The sequence below is a fragment of the Chelmon rostratus genome, chromosome 21 (assembly GCF_017976325.1).
Source record: "Chelmon rostratus isolate fCheRos1 chromosome 21, fCheRos1.pri, whole genome shotgun sequence".
Taxonomy (NCBI): domain Eukaryota; kingdom Metazoa; phylum Chordata; class Actinopteri; order Chaetodontiformes; family Chaetodontidae; genus Chelmon; species Chelmon rostratus.
Window position 1 is genome coordinate 19,662,579 of NC_055678.1, and position 16,339 is coordinate 19,678,917.

At 41.3% G+C, this 16,339-nt stretch overlaps 2 protein-coding genes across 3 annotated transcripts; one reads left to right on the forward strand and one right to left on the reverse strand.

Annotated features, from left to right (window-relative positions):
- The first annotated feature begins 318 nt into the window (after positions 1-318).
- On the forward strand, positions 319-2,269 carry phf5a (PHD finger protein 5A). The gene is made up of 4 exons (XM_041963132.1): positions 319-426; positions 763-786; positions 1,672-1,838; positions 2,091-2,269. Exons 1-4 carry the CDS (start codon positions 375-377, stop codon positions 2,178-2,180), a joined length of 333 nt encoding a protein of 110 aa, XP_041819066.1. The 5' UTR covers positions 319-374; the 3' UTR covers positions 2,181-2,269.
- A 2,118-nt stretch (positions 2,270-4,387) lies between these two features.
- On the reverse strand, positions 4,388-14,941 carry tefa (TEF transcription factor, PAR bZIP family member a). Of its 2 annotated transcripts, none has more exons than XM_041962998.1 (5): positions 14,706-14,941; positions 8,794-9,171; positions 7,823-8,043; positions 6,938-7,149; positions 4,388-6,359 (listed from the first exon to the last, which is right to left on the reverse strand). In XM_041962998.1, the coding sequence occupies exons 1-5, from the start codon at positions 14,779-14,781 to the stop codon at positions 6,338-6,340; spliced, it is 909 nt and encodes a 302-aa protein (XP_041818932.1). In that variant the 5' UTR covers positions 14,782-14,941; the 3' UTR covers positions 4,388-6,337. The 2 variants fall into 2 exon arrangements, with proteins under 2 accessions (XP_041818932.1, XP_041818931.1); XM_041962997.1 differs by lacking the exon at positions 14,706-14,941 and adding an exon at positions 10,542-10,878.
- Positions 14,942-16,339: the final 1,398 nt, after the last annotated feature.

The following is a 16,339-nucleotide window of genomic DNA, read 5'->3' on the forward strand; positions in this document are numbered from 1 at the left end:
CAGTTTTATTACATTTCTACATTCAACAAAGTATAAAATGAAATTGCACCAGTGCAAGATATTTTAATATTTGATTGACTTTTAGGCAACTGAAAGGATGAGGAGGCTTTCTACTTTATTTCTACTTTTTATTTGATCTACCTTATTAAGAAACAATCCATGCAGAGCCTCTGTTTTGAATCAAAATATTTTAATGCATGTACTTTGGGAAAAATACAAAAAAGGTGAATGTAGTAAGATACGTTGGTAATCGTTTTTTTCTGTCGCTCTTTTTGGAGACGCTAGGTGGCGGTAACGTGATCCTCACACAAAGTTCACCGGTCAAAGGTGAAAGTTGAACCAACCCAGCAGCGCTCACATTACGTTAGCCGACAATGGCTAAACATCATCCAGATTTGATCTTTTGCAGAAAACAAGCCGGCGTCGGTATGTTTAGCTATTTATTTTCGCACATTTACTAACATTGTTATTGTTGCTGTAGCTGGTTCGTTATTATTGCTGCTAAGCTCAAGGTAACGTTAGTTGCCATGCTAACGATAGCAGCATGGATTTTATTATATTAGCCACGGTGTTAGCTTAGACATGTCCACAAGTCGAAGTCGCTAGGATGGCTATTGTTATAGATTTACAGAACATTGCGTTAGTGTATTTGGTAATGGACTTTACTGTAAAATGTGAAAGATAAAGGCTTTTCACTCTAATTTAAACCATATGAATTGGCTAACATTAGCTGACTGACTCTGCTTTGTTTTCATTCCTCAGCTATCGGGAGACTTTGCGAGAAATGTAAGTGTTTTTGTCTGTGATTAATATAACAAATTGAGTCCTATGTTTTCCCCTAAGCTTCAATGAATTATTTAAGTCTCCTGACGTAAGTTTTAGTTTGTTTTTTCTATAACGTCAGGTCTGCAGAAGCACTACAGTTTAACAGAGACTGAATTGATTGTAGTTTTGATGATCGATGTAGTAATGTTTCAAGTAAAGACAGACACAAAGTTTTACTGTAAATTGCAGCCTCACACAGTTTCACATACACACTATGCACAGTACATTATGGACTTCATCTCTCACTGAGTAGAGGATAGCTTCGGTCATCATTTTATCTGTTGTTTTAGTGACTAAATTAACAAGCAAATACTAAATACAACCAGTAATGAAAAGCATAATGTGGCTGCTGCACATTGACAAACACCCTAAGAACTACATGTTTTCCAATGTGACATTATGATAGAGGAAAGATTTCTCTCTAAACTCCTTTTTGAACCTTTCCAACTCTACATAATGGCTCCAGTTTGCAATTTAATGCAGGTTGCAGCTGTGAAAGACTTGAATGATGTATTGTTTCAGTGTTAATCAGTGGTGAATGCTGTGTTACACTGCTAAATACTATAGAGCTGCAAAGATTTATTGATTAATTGTCACCCATTTAATAATAATCGGCCATTATTTTGATAATTGATTAGACGGTTTGAGTACATTTTGAAAATAAAAAAAAAGTAAAAAATTTGGATTCCCACTTCTTGAATGTGAAACATTGATGTTTTTCCCCATTTTTGTCATTTTATAGATCAAACAATTAATCGAGAAAATAATGAATAGATTAATCGACAATTAGTTGCCACCCTAGAACACTACATTCTCAATCCTCTCATCTGTCCTTTCTCCCCACAGGTGATGGGAAATGTGTCATCTGTGACTCCTATGTGAGGCCATGCACGCTGGTGCGCATCTGTGATGAATGCAACTACGGCTCCTATCAGGGGCGCTGCGTCATCTGCGGCGGACCCGGAGTATCTGATGCCTACTACTGTAAAGAGTGCACCATCCAGGAGAAAGATGTGAGTGTCCTGAAACACACTTCGCCCTGTTTTATCTGGACTGAAGCAGCTAAACAAGAGAGAAACTGTGTGAGGCTGTGGCCTGGCAATATTTCGGAGCTTTTTGTTGTGTTGCATTACTTAGTCTGATGTAGTGAGCCCTAAGGAAACAACTTAAACTTAATTTTGGTGTATATACGAGGAACTAGCTCCTTTGAGATAAACACAACATTTTATTAACAGGCTTCTTCCTCCTCTCTGTTTTCTTTGCAGCGAGATGGCTGTCCTAAGATTGTGAATTTGGGCAGCTCCAAAACAGATCTGTTTTATGAAAGGAAGAAGTATGGCTTCAAGAAGAGGTGAAGATGCTACCGTCGGGTCCATCTTGTTGTTTTTCAGCTTTTGGAGATGTTTTTTTTTTTTTTTCTTTTTTTGAAACCTCAACAAATGTTTTTTGACTTGTCAATAAAACTCTTTTATATTTCTGTCCCAATTTGTCCAGCTTCTTTCTTCACAGTTCCTCCACTAGGTGGCGATGTTTCACACTGTCTGCTTTACTTTTGCTCGCTGCAGCAGCTCACTGGTACTGAAACTGCAAACTGAACTATTACTGATTGTCCACTCTACATAGGATCACGATTATAGGACTTGTGTTCAGATTAGGGAGAACCACATGAAATAAAAGCGAATGAGGGAAGACGGTGTTGAGGCATTGACAGATGATAAAATAGTGTCAGGGGAAAACCTTTCCATGAGCAGAAGACATGAATGAGCAGACTTGGTGTTTGAGCTCAACTGTTTTAAGTCAGTGTTTGTTTTTTCTATGTGTGCTCATCCTGAAACACAAATGTATTCACACTTTGATTCAAATCAGAAGACAATATAGTAGAAATAATAATACATATACAATGACTTGCTATTCTGTTATGCATTACATACAAACTGAAGGTGATCTGGTACTCACACTCATTCTGTATCGTCTTCTGATTGGTGCAACAGCATTTTACTTTTTTGAATAATTTTTCAGTGTTCCTGTTTGGGTTGAGAAAATTTTCCTCCTTTTTAGACTGAAAAAACAAACAAACAAACAAAAAAAAAAACACTTAAAAACCCCTCTCAGATTAGCCGGAAAATGCATCGTCACAAAACAGCTGTTTTTTCGAGCTCATGAAAAGTTGACCTTTTTAGAGATAAGTGGTTTTGACAGGACATTACATAGGATGATCTTATAGAAAATGATGCATTGCTGTAGATTAAACTAGCCAGCAGTGTGTAAAGTAGTTAAAATAAACTCAAGCTTGAACATCTACAGCAGTAAAATGCAACATACACCTGAATGCAGCAGCGATGTTAATCTACAGACATCAGATATAAGAGTAAAGCCCTGACAGGGAGCGTTTTACTGCACAGCAAGTGCTTTTACTTTTAACACTTCAAGCATGTTTTGCTAATAATTTGCTGACATTCTGTTACTGTACTTCAGTAAGGATTTGAATACTGAATGTTTTCACAGTGTGGTGTTGCTACTTTCACTATTGAAAATGATCTGAATACTTCATCCACTATTGCCCATTTCCTTTAACCTGTTTTCATCTTATATTGACTTTACTGTGGATCTTTATAATCCCATTGCTTGATATCTATCTAAAACTTAACAGTAGCTCAAAATCTTGACTTGCACTTTATGTGAGGTTTTAATGGCCTGTGATACTGAATTCTTTGTAAAATGATTATTAGACAGCTGAGTCACTGTGAGTCTCCAAAACTGCTTCATTGTGACATGACCTGATTTCTACCCTGAAGCTCAAATGCAATTCACTACTGCGCTTACATCAGCTCTGCACTTGGAGATTGGCTGATGAAATTATAAGGCAATACAATACTTAAATTTCATTTCTTTCAGGTTATTTTGTTCTATGATATCCAATTTTCAAGATTTTTTCACATGCTTTGAGGTTCGTAAACAATCCCTATTCTAAGCCTGAGAGCATATTGCTTACACCACAGTCCTATAACCACACTCTGTACTGGCACATGGAAAATCATCATTAAAATACTTTAAACATTGCCAGATTAGAGCATTTTAATTATTAGAAATAAATATTACACCTTAACATGCACCCTAAATTCTTCCAGCATGCAGCTTTATAGTTGTATTAAAAGTGTATATAAAAGCTGCTGTTCAATTTAATTCACTTTATTGATCCCAAACTGGGAAATTATTTTCTGCATTTCACCCATCACTGTAAACACACACATGCACATGCAACATGCAGTGAACACACAGGAGCAGTGGGCTGCCGCATCAGGCGCCCGGGGAGCATATGTGGGGTTAAGTGCCTTGCTCAAGGGGACATCAGCATCAGCTTTAAATTTATTAATATAAAAACAAAGGTGGTGATTTAGTTTTCTCAACAAGGCTTTATTTATACATACTGTATATACAAGACACAAAAGGTAGCCACACTCAAAATGCCAAGACGTTTCTTTACAAAGAAATACGAAGACAGAACCAGGAAGGTTAAAAACAACCCCTCGAAGTTAACAAATTGACCTGTTGCAGATAGAAGGCTGATGCTATCTTTATTTTATTATATATAATTACAGCAGAAAACATAAAAAAAATCGAGTCAGGAAGCTCATCATCATTCTTGTTAGAATTGTAGTAAAATTTTAATCTAAAAATGACACTTCAGAGACCTTATGATGAAGATGTGACTCATTCTGGATGAATAACATTTAGTTGAAGAAGAAAAAAGACTTATAGTTTTCCTCCACAAGAAAGAGAACAAAAAAGCACAATGTAAGACCAGATGGAGGCTTACTGCAGGGTGTAATATCTAAAAAGGACCTACATCGGTTGAAATTTAGAGGATTTTTTCCTTGAGTGAAATTGTTTACATATGGACACATAAAAAAAAAAGAAAAAACACCGTAACATTTTGGTAAAAAGTCACGATGTCTATGGATGGAAGCACAGCAGCAAAAGAACAAAATAGCAGTTTCCCCTCTTTGTCAGAAGTGGACAGTAAAATAATCCTGGGTTTAAGTTCCAACTTTAATTTGTGAAGTCAACCCCCCCCCCCCTTTGTAAACTGGCACACCGCGCACTGCATTGAAATGGCTTTAAGAGTTCTGGGGGTTCCTTGTTGATGAAAGAGACCCCCTGATACAGTCTGCACCTACTGAGGCTTCCTGGTTTGTCAAAAAATTACTTTAAAAACCAGTTGAATGAACAAATGAATAAGTTGGGTGATATCAGCACATCCTAAAAAGCTGACAGCTGATACTATCTAAAAGCACGTATGCTTAAGTTACAAGTTTAAGTTTTTGAACACCTAGTTTTGTGTCTGTTCATTTCAAGCAATATATTGTGACTAATGACAAGTATGAGCTTGTAATCAGCAGACGGGCTTCATATTGGTCTCACAGCTGATGGTGGCACTGCAGGGGAGATTTTAGGCTTAACCAGTCCAACATTTCATTTCCAACTGCCTTTAATGAGGAGCAAGCTCAAGTCCTGCCTGCCGGATTTTCAGACATTTAAGATGGTCATTATGGAGGCAAATGTCAGATCACCAGGGGGACACAGTTAGCTCTTGAACTTGGGAAATTTACAATCACAATGCTTGATATTTATCCCATACTTAACAGTAGTTCAAAAACTTGACTTGCACTGATTTTAGGCTACACCAATTTACAGTACATGCATCAGTGGATTCTACACACAACACTTCTGAAGCGTTACTGATGGATGAGTCAACATGGACCACCTGTCCAGGGCAAAGCGGGCATCAGAAACAGCACGAGGGACAGTGAGACATACACTGAGAGCAGAGCGTTTGCACACAGCTCTGTGCTGCTGGTCGTAACTAATCGTACATGAAGAGAAGTGAACATGGCTGCACTTTTTTTTTGCCACGACACTGCAATCCCCTGAAGAAGCTTAGGTTATTGGAAATGTCACAGTTAAAAGTTTTAGTGGGCAAAGAAAAGCCCAGCTCTTCACACAATCTGCCACGTAATAATATAAGTTTGAAAACAAAAAGGAACGAGTGGGTTTCCTAATTCAATAAAATGTGGAAAGAACTGAAAGCAACCTGGAGATCAGTTTATTTCTACAACACTATAACAATCGCGGTCAGTCTGGTCTTAACTGTTGCTGTACCACCTACATCATTTGAAAAACTGAAACTAAAACCCATGGTTTGTCCAAAATAAACATCATGAGTGATCTCATTCGGCTAAAGGCATACAAAACATGATAGACACACACTTCATCGAAGAGGTGCACTGAAGAAGCACTTGAATGTCCTCTCACGCTCGTCTCATTCACATGGATGGTTAAAAAAAAAAAAAAAAAAAAAATGCCATTTCGTCTCCATGGCAACATCACTCCCACCCCCACACACGCTCTCCTCCTCTTCTTCATCTGATCGATTCTAGCATTTTCACATACCATCGCCACTGGTTTGATTTATTTATTCATTAGAAAAATAAATGAATAAATCAAGTGTTGTCTATTGGTCTTCTGGCGCCTCACTTGAAAGAGAAGAGAACAAGGATGGAGGAGGGAGAGAGGGCAACATTAAACATCTGGAACACTTTTCACAAGGTCACATGGTTGGAGATGGGCTCTGACGTAGAATACTCCACTCAAGAAGCTGAATTAAAAACTACTCATATTGTTGAAGTAGAATATTCAATATAAAGGTTTAGTTGTGTCGCTGTAATAATTATCTGCACATCTGTCCATAAAACTGCAGTTAATGTCACCTACATGCCATAGCAGGCGATGCGTCCACATTTTAGCCACTCATATGAGACTGATGTGACACGTTAATTTCTACCCAGGGGGTATCTAGCCCAGCTCTGATCAGGAGGTCTATTATTTTTTCAGATGAAGTGCAAACTCAGATTTAACCTGTGTGGTTGTGTTAGTCTCTCCTCTCCTTCCTCGTCTGTGGCTAACTCCAACTAACACAACAGTCTTGTCGGCGGTGCAGTGGATTTGGTATCTGTCGGCCAAACTTGCATCTCTAACCTGACGTGTGAAAACAAAGTGACTGATACTGTGCTGTCTGCTATATGGATGTCCGTTTAGTTTCGTTATCCCTTACAGCTGTCCAAATTTGTCTTCGTAGCGGCCCACGACGTTCTTGAAGCGGCCGCACTCCTTCCGCAGCTCTGCGACCTCTGTCCGCAGCGCTGCGTTCTCGCGCTCCAGGAAGGCCGCTCGCACGGTGATCTGGTTCTCCTTTAACCTGCGGGCGTCGCGTGAGCGTTTGGCAGCCATGTTGTTCTTCTTCCTTCTCTGCCAGTACTTGTCATCCTGAGGAGGTGGAGGGGAGACAAGCGACAGCAGGGTTGGACTGAGTCACGAAACAGAACACCAGACCCTACGACAGTCTGAGCTTGGCTACTCAGACAACCTGTTGAGCAGGCTTATTCATCTTATTATCACCCCATTAGCTCAAATCTGAAAACGGATATGCACAAAATATGGCTAACAGCCAGGCTCCTTTGTGCATGTAAAACAAAACCTGTGCTGTCAGGCAGCCTGGAGAGGAAGGAAAACATCCATTTGAAAATGAGAAGACTGCTGAGTCACTGTGAGTCTCCACACTGTGGCATGACCTCATTCCTACCCTGAAAAGCAAATGCAGTTCTCAACTGTTCTTACATCAGTTGTGCACTAGGAACCTGGCTGATGAAATGACAAGCCAATTAAATATTTGCATTCCATTTCTGTAAGTAAACATTATTTTATAAAGATATCAAAAAAGATTTTGTCACATGCTTCGATGTTTGTTAACGATTCCTATTATAAGTCTGAGCATATTTCTTACATCATAGTCTATCTATATATCTATCTATGTTATAAAAACTTAGGACTCTAAATATTAAAGCTCTGCTTGAGGGGTTATATTTGCCTGTCTATTGGGGTGTTTTCCAGAAAATAAACAATGAACACACTCAGTTAAACCCCCCACCCCCAAGCGTACCTTCTGCTCATCAGGCACGAACACCTTCTTGGCCTTTTTGATCATAGGTTGTGGCTTGAGCTCATCCTCAGAGAACTTGTGTTTGCGGGGGTCAAACAGCTCGCCTCCAGGCACACTGGACAGGACCAGGTCAGTGGGATCTGGCTCGTAGTTGATCTCAACCTCGATCTCATCAGGGCTGACGGGCTCGGGCGTCACTCTGTCCTTTTCTGTGGTCACCTCTGAACAGACCGAAGAGGAACACGAGAACTGGAGGTCAGCGATACAGTGAGCACCATGAAAGATGGATTTTTAAAATACTGTCATATTTGGTTTCTTTCCATCTTAACACAAAATTTTTAAAATCCTCATAAAAATTTTTTATGGAATTTGCTGAGACAAAGCTACATCTTGTATTGCTTTTCTTGAACCCTTTGCTGGGTGGGTGGATGCGTTTTAACAAGTAAACACAAACTGGCTGCTGATAATCCTGTAGTTAACTGTGCTATCTTTGCTGTGCAGGAGCAGCAGCATCTATTTCTGTCAGCCCATCAACCATTACCACCCATTGCTTGTTTCAGGACAGACTGACATTCTGAGATCACGCCAGTGTCACAGCATATCAGGTTTGTCTGACATCTGTGACAGAGGCAAATAAATAGACATAATTGAAATATGAAAAACAGATGCAAAGATTTTTGAGGTAGACCATGTGTAAGTATGAACAACAACCAGGCTAAAAGCTTTTATATTGGACTGAGGAGTGCTGGAGGTCCCGCTCACTGATGCTAGCACACATTAATCTTCTGGTTAGACCCATTTGTTTCTAAATGTGGGTCTGTGTGACAGTCAATTGTCGTGTCTTTAACTCCAGACCCCCTTCTAAACCACTCGGATTCAACACCTGGTTTTTTGCCTTGTAAAATACACATAGCAAGAGTTTAGTGAAACCCTGCAGCGCTCTAGTCCGTGATCCTCCGACCTCTACTCACCTGTAGTAACATCACAGATGATGTCAGATGATATCACAACTTCCTCCTCACACTTGTCCAGTTCCTGAATGGGCAGCAGGCCTTCTTTGGACAGGCTCAGTGACTTGGTAGCCTTTATCTGTGCTCCCTTTGGTTTCTCTGTCTTCACTGCACTTCTTTCTGGACTGCCCTTTAGGGGGTCCTCATCAGGCAAGGTGGGAATGCCATTCTCCATGAGGAACTCCTCAAGATCCATGTACTCCAGGTGGAAGTTTTCACCATCATAGGGAATGGTTTTCTCCCAGATAGCGGGGGTCAGGGCAGCTGAAGGACCCATATCACCACCTCCTCCACCCAAGTCGACGTCATCTCCCAGACACAGCTTTTCTTTATTGGTTTCTGAAATACAAGAAAGATACATATTAAGATTAAGAGGGACAGTTTTCACAGAAATGGGTGCATGCATTCATCATGACCCATAATCAGAAGGGCGTTTGTGTCTAATCTCATGAAGGTCAACCAGAAAACTGCTCAAGTGAAGCTCAACTGACAGTTTACTCTGCTTGAAGGGGTGGGACATTTTTTGTTTTTCGTCTCCAAAGACACTTCATCCTGAAATGTCCCTCAGGCACCAAACCTTAACATGAAAAGGACCCGTTTTAAATATCTATAACTGCTACAGGTGACAAAAGCAGTCCTCAACCGTAAACTGCTGCAGAACACATCAATTTTACAGATCATCAGTCATCAGTATGTCTGGACTTGTGACACTGCTGTTCACACTGAAGGTCATATTTTTATATCTTATTGCAAGCTTAGAAGACTTTTGATCGGGCCTTTATAGAGAGGTCCACCACATACTAATACAATGTTCAGTTGAGCCTTAATAAAACCAATATATACATGACATGTAGCGAATATTTTGTAGTAAGAATGGCTCTCCATGCAGGTTTTCCAACCACACTGAAGCCCGTTCTGAACAGCAGTGAGCACAAGTTATGAATGAAGCTAAGTCACAGCAAAAACATTACACATAGAAAACAGCTCGGCCACATTGTAAACGTTAGCTAGCGAACATTTGCAACGGGCCTTCTTAGCGCAAACTCTGACATGTGGCACTTTCCGACGTGTATTTAAAGCTTTCTTATTTGTGTCAATGAAACAGTAACTCATTGCGACTGGAAAAGGGGAACTTTCTGTCAACATAACTGCATTTGAATGAGGGGCGTGTTTAGAAAAGTCTGGATACTGTGGTGGGTTTCGGTGAAGCAGCTACCGACCGGCTATCCACCCATCACTCAGTATTTTAAAATTAGAGCCGAAGACTCAGTTTAAAGGTTTAGTTTAAGTTCTACCGAACATGATTAAAAATTATGAAAACGGTTAAACTATTTCATCGTGGTCTCAGGCGTAATTTTTATATGCAAACGGAATCCCACAAGAGTTTGCCTGCAGGTGTCGCCATTTTTTTTTATTTTTATTTTTTTGGTCAAACGCTTCGACACGGTGAACCACTGTCAACACAGCTGCTTCTTGGTGTTTCGGTGCTTTAAAAAGCCTCGTTCGTCATTCGGCGGGTCACAGGCTGTGGCCTACATTATGTGTACACAAGTTTGAATGATTGCACACATGTTAAAACAGCAAACATCGAGGGGATATCCCTGTCGACTTCACTGCTTTCACGTGTTTTCGGCTTTTTTTCGGCTGAGCTCGTTTTTAACCTAAATCGTCCGCTGCCTCCTCCTCTCCGGTCAATTTGCTGCACTTACCCTCGTCGCCGTCCAGTATATTCGGCGGAGGCATTTCCATTATTTTCTTCAAAACCACCGGGAATGAACTATGGGCCCCGGTGGCCGTTTCCAGTGTGATGATAATTGGCTCTCCCGACATTTTCCCCCCTTGTTGTTACTGTGATCCACGTAGCTGGCAGTAACTGACACAGTAACAGGCTCCGCGGTTGTCCTGTATGCTCGACGTTAGCTGTCCCGGTTTCAACGTCGTCCCGGTTATCTCTTATGTTTTTAAACCCTTAAAAAGCACGCTGAGGTGTGAACGACCGTCAACACATCCCAATGAATACGTTTCGGTGACCCACTTCCTCGAAAAACTAAATAGTCGATAGGTTTTGAGTTAAAAAGAAACCACACCTCCTCTTCAAAAATACCCACCCAGCCTTGTTTTGATTGGCCGACCGTGCCCCATATATATAAATATTCAATTATCGTCCAACAGGGGCGGGAATTCTAGTGAGAGGCCAATAACTGTTGTCACGTCGCAAGTAGCTGAGCTGTCATTGGTTGACCGAGTTACATATGTTCCACTATATACATTAACTGAAAAACGTGCTGTGAGCAAAAAACGTTGCCTGTCTGACGTCGATCGAATTTGTTTCTGCAGTGATCGGCGTCGTTCATAAAAGTTTGTTTCCTTCTTCAGACTTTAAATGACGTTTCGTTTTGTACGCACGGACCACGGCCGATAGAAAGAATTTGCAACTTTCAGCAAAGTGTGATTAGCTGCGTCAGTTAATGCCGTGCCGTCACATAAACACCAGTTTCTGCTTTTTTAAAGCTTGCAACTTCATTCACTATTCATCTCCTAGCAAAACAATACCCAATATGTATACACATATGGTCAACGCAGTAATGCTGCTTCCTCTACATGGCTCCGCTCACGTGCAGAAACATGTGCAGCAGCCAGCCTTACATATCTACAGGCTCCGACCAATGAAGCGGCGGCGGCTTAGTGTGCTCACATGCAGAAACTGCACACACTGAAGACGCACCTATAGGTTTTAAGTTACAGCAGTCATGGGTGCATTGCTGCAGCTCTGCAGGCACCCCAAGGGCAAAGATCCGTGTTTAACACCGGAGTCCCAATTCAAAGTTGACCCCACAGCTCACATTCAGCCATTAGAAAGCTGCTCGTTCTGTTTATTATGGAGCAGTAAAAGAGGAAAGGTGCAATTTTGTGCAACTTTGTGTTAGTATGTATCCCCACACACATGACATACAAGGTAAATCCCACTCATAAATAACTAAATTTCATTTACTATGGAAAACAAAATGATGCATGTGCTCTTGATCATCAACAAAACATGTTTCTAATGCAAGTACATCCTGTTCTCTTTGACAGATTAATAGAAATAGAGGCTGCATCCAACATATCACCCAATATTCTCTCCAAAGTGTTTAACTGTGTCTCTAAACGGGTTAGTCCGTCGGTTTGTAGACCAACATCGGTGTGACGAATTGCAAAAGGCATGCCTGCACACCTTGGTGTACACCGTCCAACCCAGGGTTAGACAGCGGTGCTGATGGTGGTGGGAGTGTCTTCCTCCCATGTTACTTGTATTTGTCACACAGAAACCTTCAGAAACGAGACGAAACCTTCAAGGTCAGCTGCTACCGTGAGCGCAAACAAGCCAGTGAACATCACCTTCAAAATACCCTTTTTATGACTTGTAGAACCTGCCATTAAAGTACCTGTTATTTTGGAAGACTAAATGACAAGGACCGTAAACCACAATGTACAGTATGTACAATAAAGTACATACAAAGTATGAACAACAAACTCTTAAATGTGTGTTATGCATACCTCTACACAATTCTATGCTACAGTCTACATCACAAAACAAGATCACCTTATTCACAGTTTGAAGGCACTATTCACCTTGACATCACGTGTGTGAGTGTTGAGACAGAAACGTGCTATTTCACATAAACACCTTAGCTAACAGGTGCAGACATGGCCGGACACGGCAGCAGACACAGGCTATCATGGCTCACTTGAATCCATGGTCCCAAATCTAATCTGTCCACGAAGCCATTTCCCTGTTTGTCAAAGTCAATAAAAGGTGAAGTGGATTTCTCTGAAAACAGGCTATGTCGTCAGCATGACTGCGCAGTTTGGGACAAAATGGATTTCGCTGACATGCCATCTTAACCAGAGCCACACGTTCTTACGGTACATGCAAATTCAGAAATGTGCAAACTGTTTGCAGCGTATTTAGCCTTGTTCTTTTTAAACTTTTGTGGATTCTGTGTAGTGTGGCTCAGACAAGTCATTGCTCACTATCACACACGGTGAAAACAACCTAAATTCAGAGCAGATAGCGTGCCCCATGTGAGAACGTACACAAAGACGTGACTCGCAGTGCAAATGTCAGGTACTGTCCCACAGGCACAACTGTTAACAACACAATCTAAAAATAAAGAAGCCACCACTTTAAAGCCTACATAGTACATTCTTAGCAAGAGCACTTTGAGGGCCCTGCAGTGCACAAACAAACACGCAGAGGATTATGAAATCTGCTAGTACACCGTCTCTGCGCGCCCTATAGCTGATGATCATGGCCAACAGACTGCACGATGTCATTCTTTAATAACTGGAATAAAGGATCAATTCAGTCAAAAATCTAATCTGAGAGAAGACACTAACCCCCATGACTTCATCTCACACACTCCTGCCAAACTACTAAAGATAGTGTGAACATCTTCGGACAGCTTTAAAAACCTTTAAATAAAATACCTCCAATACATTTCTGCAGAGGTGAAATATTCTGCAACCAAACTACTGCACCAGAAATCCATAACTGCCAAAGCCCCTCATTATTCTATTCTAATATGGAAGAGAGAAGAAATTATGATTGACATGTAATTAATTTTACATTAGTGGGATGTTTTGTGGGGCTCCTATAACAAAACACACAATAGACTCAGAAGTGATTGTGAAATCGTGTTAAATGGGGCCAGCAGCAACAGTACACCTCTCAATGTAATGATATTATTTAACTCTAATCGGATTCATCCGAACATGATCCACAGAAGGCAAACAGAGCCATCTAGTGATTTAATTGGGAACCTAAGGACCCCTTCACACATGCACATCCACTCAACCCTGACAGATGAAAGCAGGTGACAAACGCAGATCCAAGCAGGCTTGGGGTTATATCAGCTCACAACTGCCTTCACCGCCACTTAGATTTGACCAAAAGCATTCACTCAGGACTAACATCAAACAGAAGGACAATAATAGGACCATAATGTGTTTGCTTGCCCACAGAGGGTGCTTTGTTCTCCTGATCTGATCAACACATCAGCGAAGGGATTTGTTTAGGAAAAAACACACTGGTGTGTTTCAGCCGTCACCAAACACACAGGTCCTTCTGGTGAAGCTGCTAGGATCCAGCTGGTGCTGAGGGACACCTGGTGCAACATTATAGAGACCCTGCTGGGGAGCAAATGCTGGATTTACCACTATGCAGGAAAACCACTCTCATGGTGCATGTGGGGTGACATTTATCGCAACTTTTATACAATACTGAGCTGAGTTTGGGGTGTTAAAAACATGGAATGAACAGTCACACAGGCAGAGACAGTCACTGTTCATCTCACTCAGCTACAGCAGACAAACATGCATTCACAATGTGTGTCACATGTAAGTTCATTTCCAGAAAGACAACACTTTAAACAGGCCGTTTTACAATATGATGATGGCCAAAAAGTCGGATAGCAATACATCAAAAGCATTTCACTGCTCCACTGTGTTGTCTTTCCAGACCCCGTGACCATTAAAGGTCTTTTTTTTTCTTTAAGAAGTTGCTGGCAAAGTGCTGAACACATTAAACACTGCTACTGAAGACTGTGTCTGCACTGCTCCTGAGGGAAATTGATTATATTCTGGCAACCACTGGCTTCTAACTAAAGCCAGGGAGCCGAACCCTGCGGTCCAGCCACTGGCACCAGTCCCCGTCCAGCTCAGCTGACAGGGATTACGCAACAAGCATGCAGTTGTTTGCAGACAGTTCAGAAACGGCGCAAGGACGGTGATCAGCTTTGCGCGAAAACGAAGTCTCAAGTCACGGCCTGCATGCAACTGGTGTGAAAAGCCCAGCAAAACACACTTCACTGTCTGACTTGACAGCCACTTACCATTATCCTCAAAGTTCGGGAGAGTAAATGGATGCTCAAGAAGAGCCCTGAAAATCTCCGGAATCTCTGCAGACATGTTTTTTTCCCCCTTTTAACTGCAATTAGGTCAAAAGTTGGGTCAGAGCAGGTCAGCAGCTCAAAAGACGTAGTGTAAAAATAAAATGAGCAGACGGAATAAGATCCAGGTGGCCGAGTGACGGGCCTGACACCCCCCGTACAGCGGTGCGAGTGTCAAAACTTTCTCAGGTCACACTCTATGAACTCCACGCAAGTTATTTAACGAAGCCCGCCCCCACAGCTGCCGTGCGGCCAATCAGCGGTGCGCATTCCTCCAGCAATCGACAGAAAGAGCAACGATCGGCCAGTACATGTGTCCATCGCAGCGGCGGACAGCCAATCACGAGTCGAGCCTGGATTATCTAAGGTTAAAAAAAAAGAAAAGAAAAGAGTAAGCGGGGACCCTAAAAGTAGACCGTTATGCAATGATGCGGGTAATAAAACACAGAACAGAAAATACTAACTTCTAAACGCCAGCTGGAGCTTCGTCTGAGTCCTCTGTTTAGACGAAAACACACTGTAATAACCGTACAGTGAGTTTTGAAAGAGATTCTGGCAAATATCAGCGATGAGGTACAAATATTGATTAAAGTGACACTGCAGGGAAAAAAACAAATATATAATTTAGGCTAAAAGATGCAAACTTTCAGCAAATATTATCTTTACGTCCCCACCGCTGTTGTAGTTTCTGTGAACTGTGAAGCAGTGACTGGGGGGTAATGGGTTTGTGTCATGCATGCGTGTTGCTCACTTTGACTTGTTGCTGCAGGGAGAGCGCAGGTGAAGCTAACTACACCTGTAACCGCTCATACCTGGGTGTGCCCGCAGGTGAGCAGGCACGAGGACCAACTGTCACACCTGCGCGGATCATACCGAGTATTTAAGTGAGAGGGGGGGCAAGTCTATTAAAGAAAAAAAGGCACAAACCTCCTGCATTTAACGAAGTTTCTGCGTGGCCTCGGACTGAACAGGTGTTCGGTGGTATTCACACGTGTCTTTGTCACACCTGTGAAAAAGGTCACTGACCTCCAGGTCGACGCTGACGCAGTCTGACCAGTTTGTGCTAAAACACACCAGTTCAGTCACAGTTTTCATCATCAGTCTTAAGTTCTCATGTGAATATTGAAACAATGCTTTAATCATTCCTCCTGTTCATCATTAGAGATCCCCTCCTAACATACATCATTCTGAGTAGAACGTATTCCATGTAGGCTATACCAACTTTGATTTGTCTAAGTCAAGCTGTTGAAGCCTCACATTTACTTTTACTTTAGGATATATGCTTTTGCAGAGTGCTTAGAATAGCAAACATTCATGAACTACTCTCAGTGTTAATAACCATTCTAATAATATTCTAATATAGCCACACATGTCAGGGTCTTTTAACAATGATTCAATAAACAAATGAATAACCAACATACACTTCTGTTTTTCTAAAACAGTCTGTTTATTAAATGCTTTCAAGAGATTTGGTCCACTTGTGTGATCATGAACTTCCAACCAGGGAGGAGAAAAGAGAAAACAAAGTCAAGAGGATAAAACAAAGCATAAAACAACAAAATGTAAAAATACAGTAC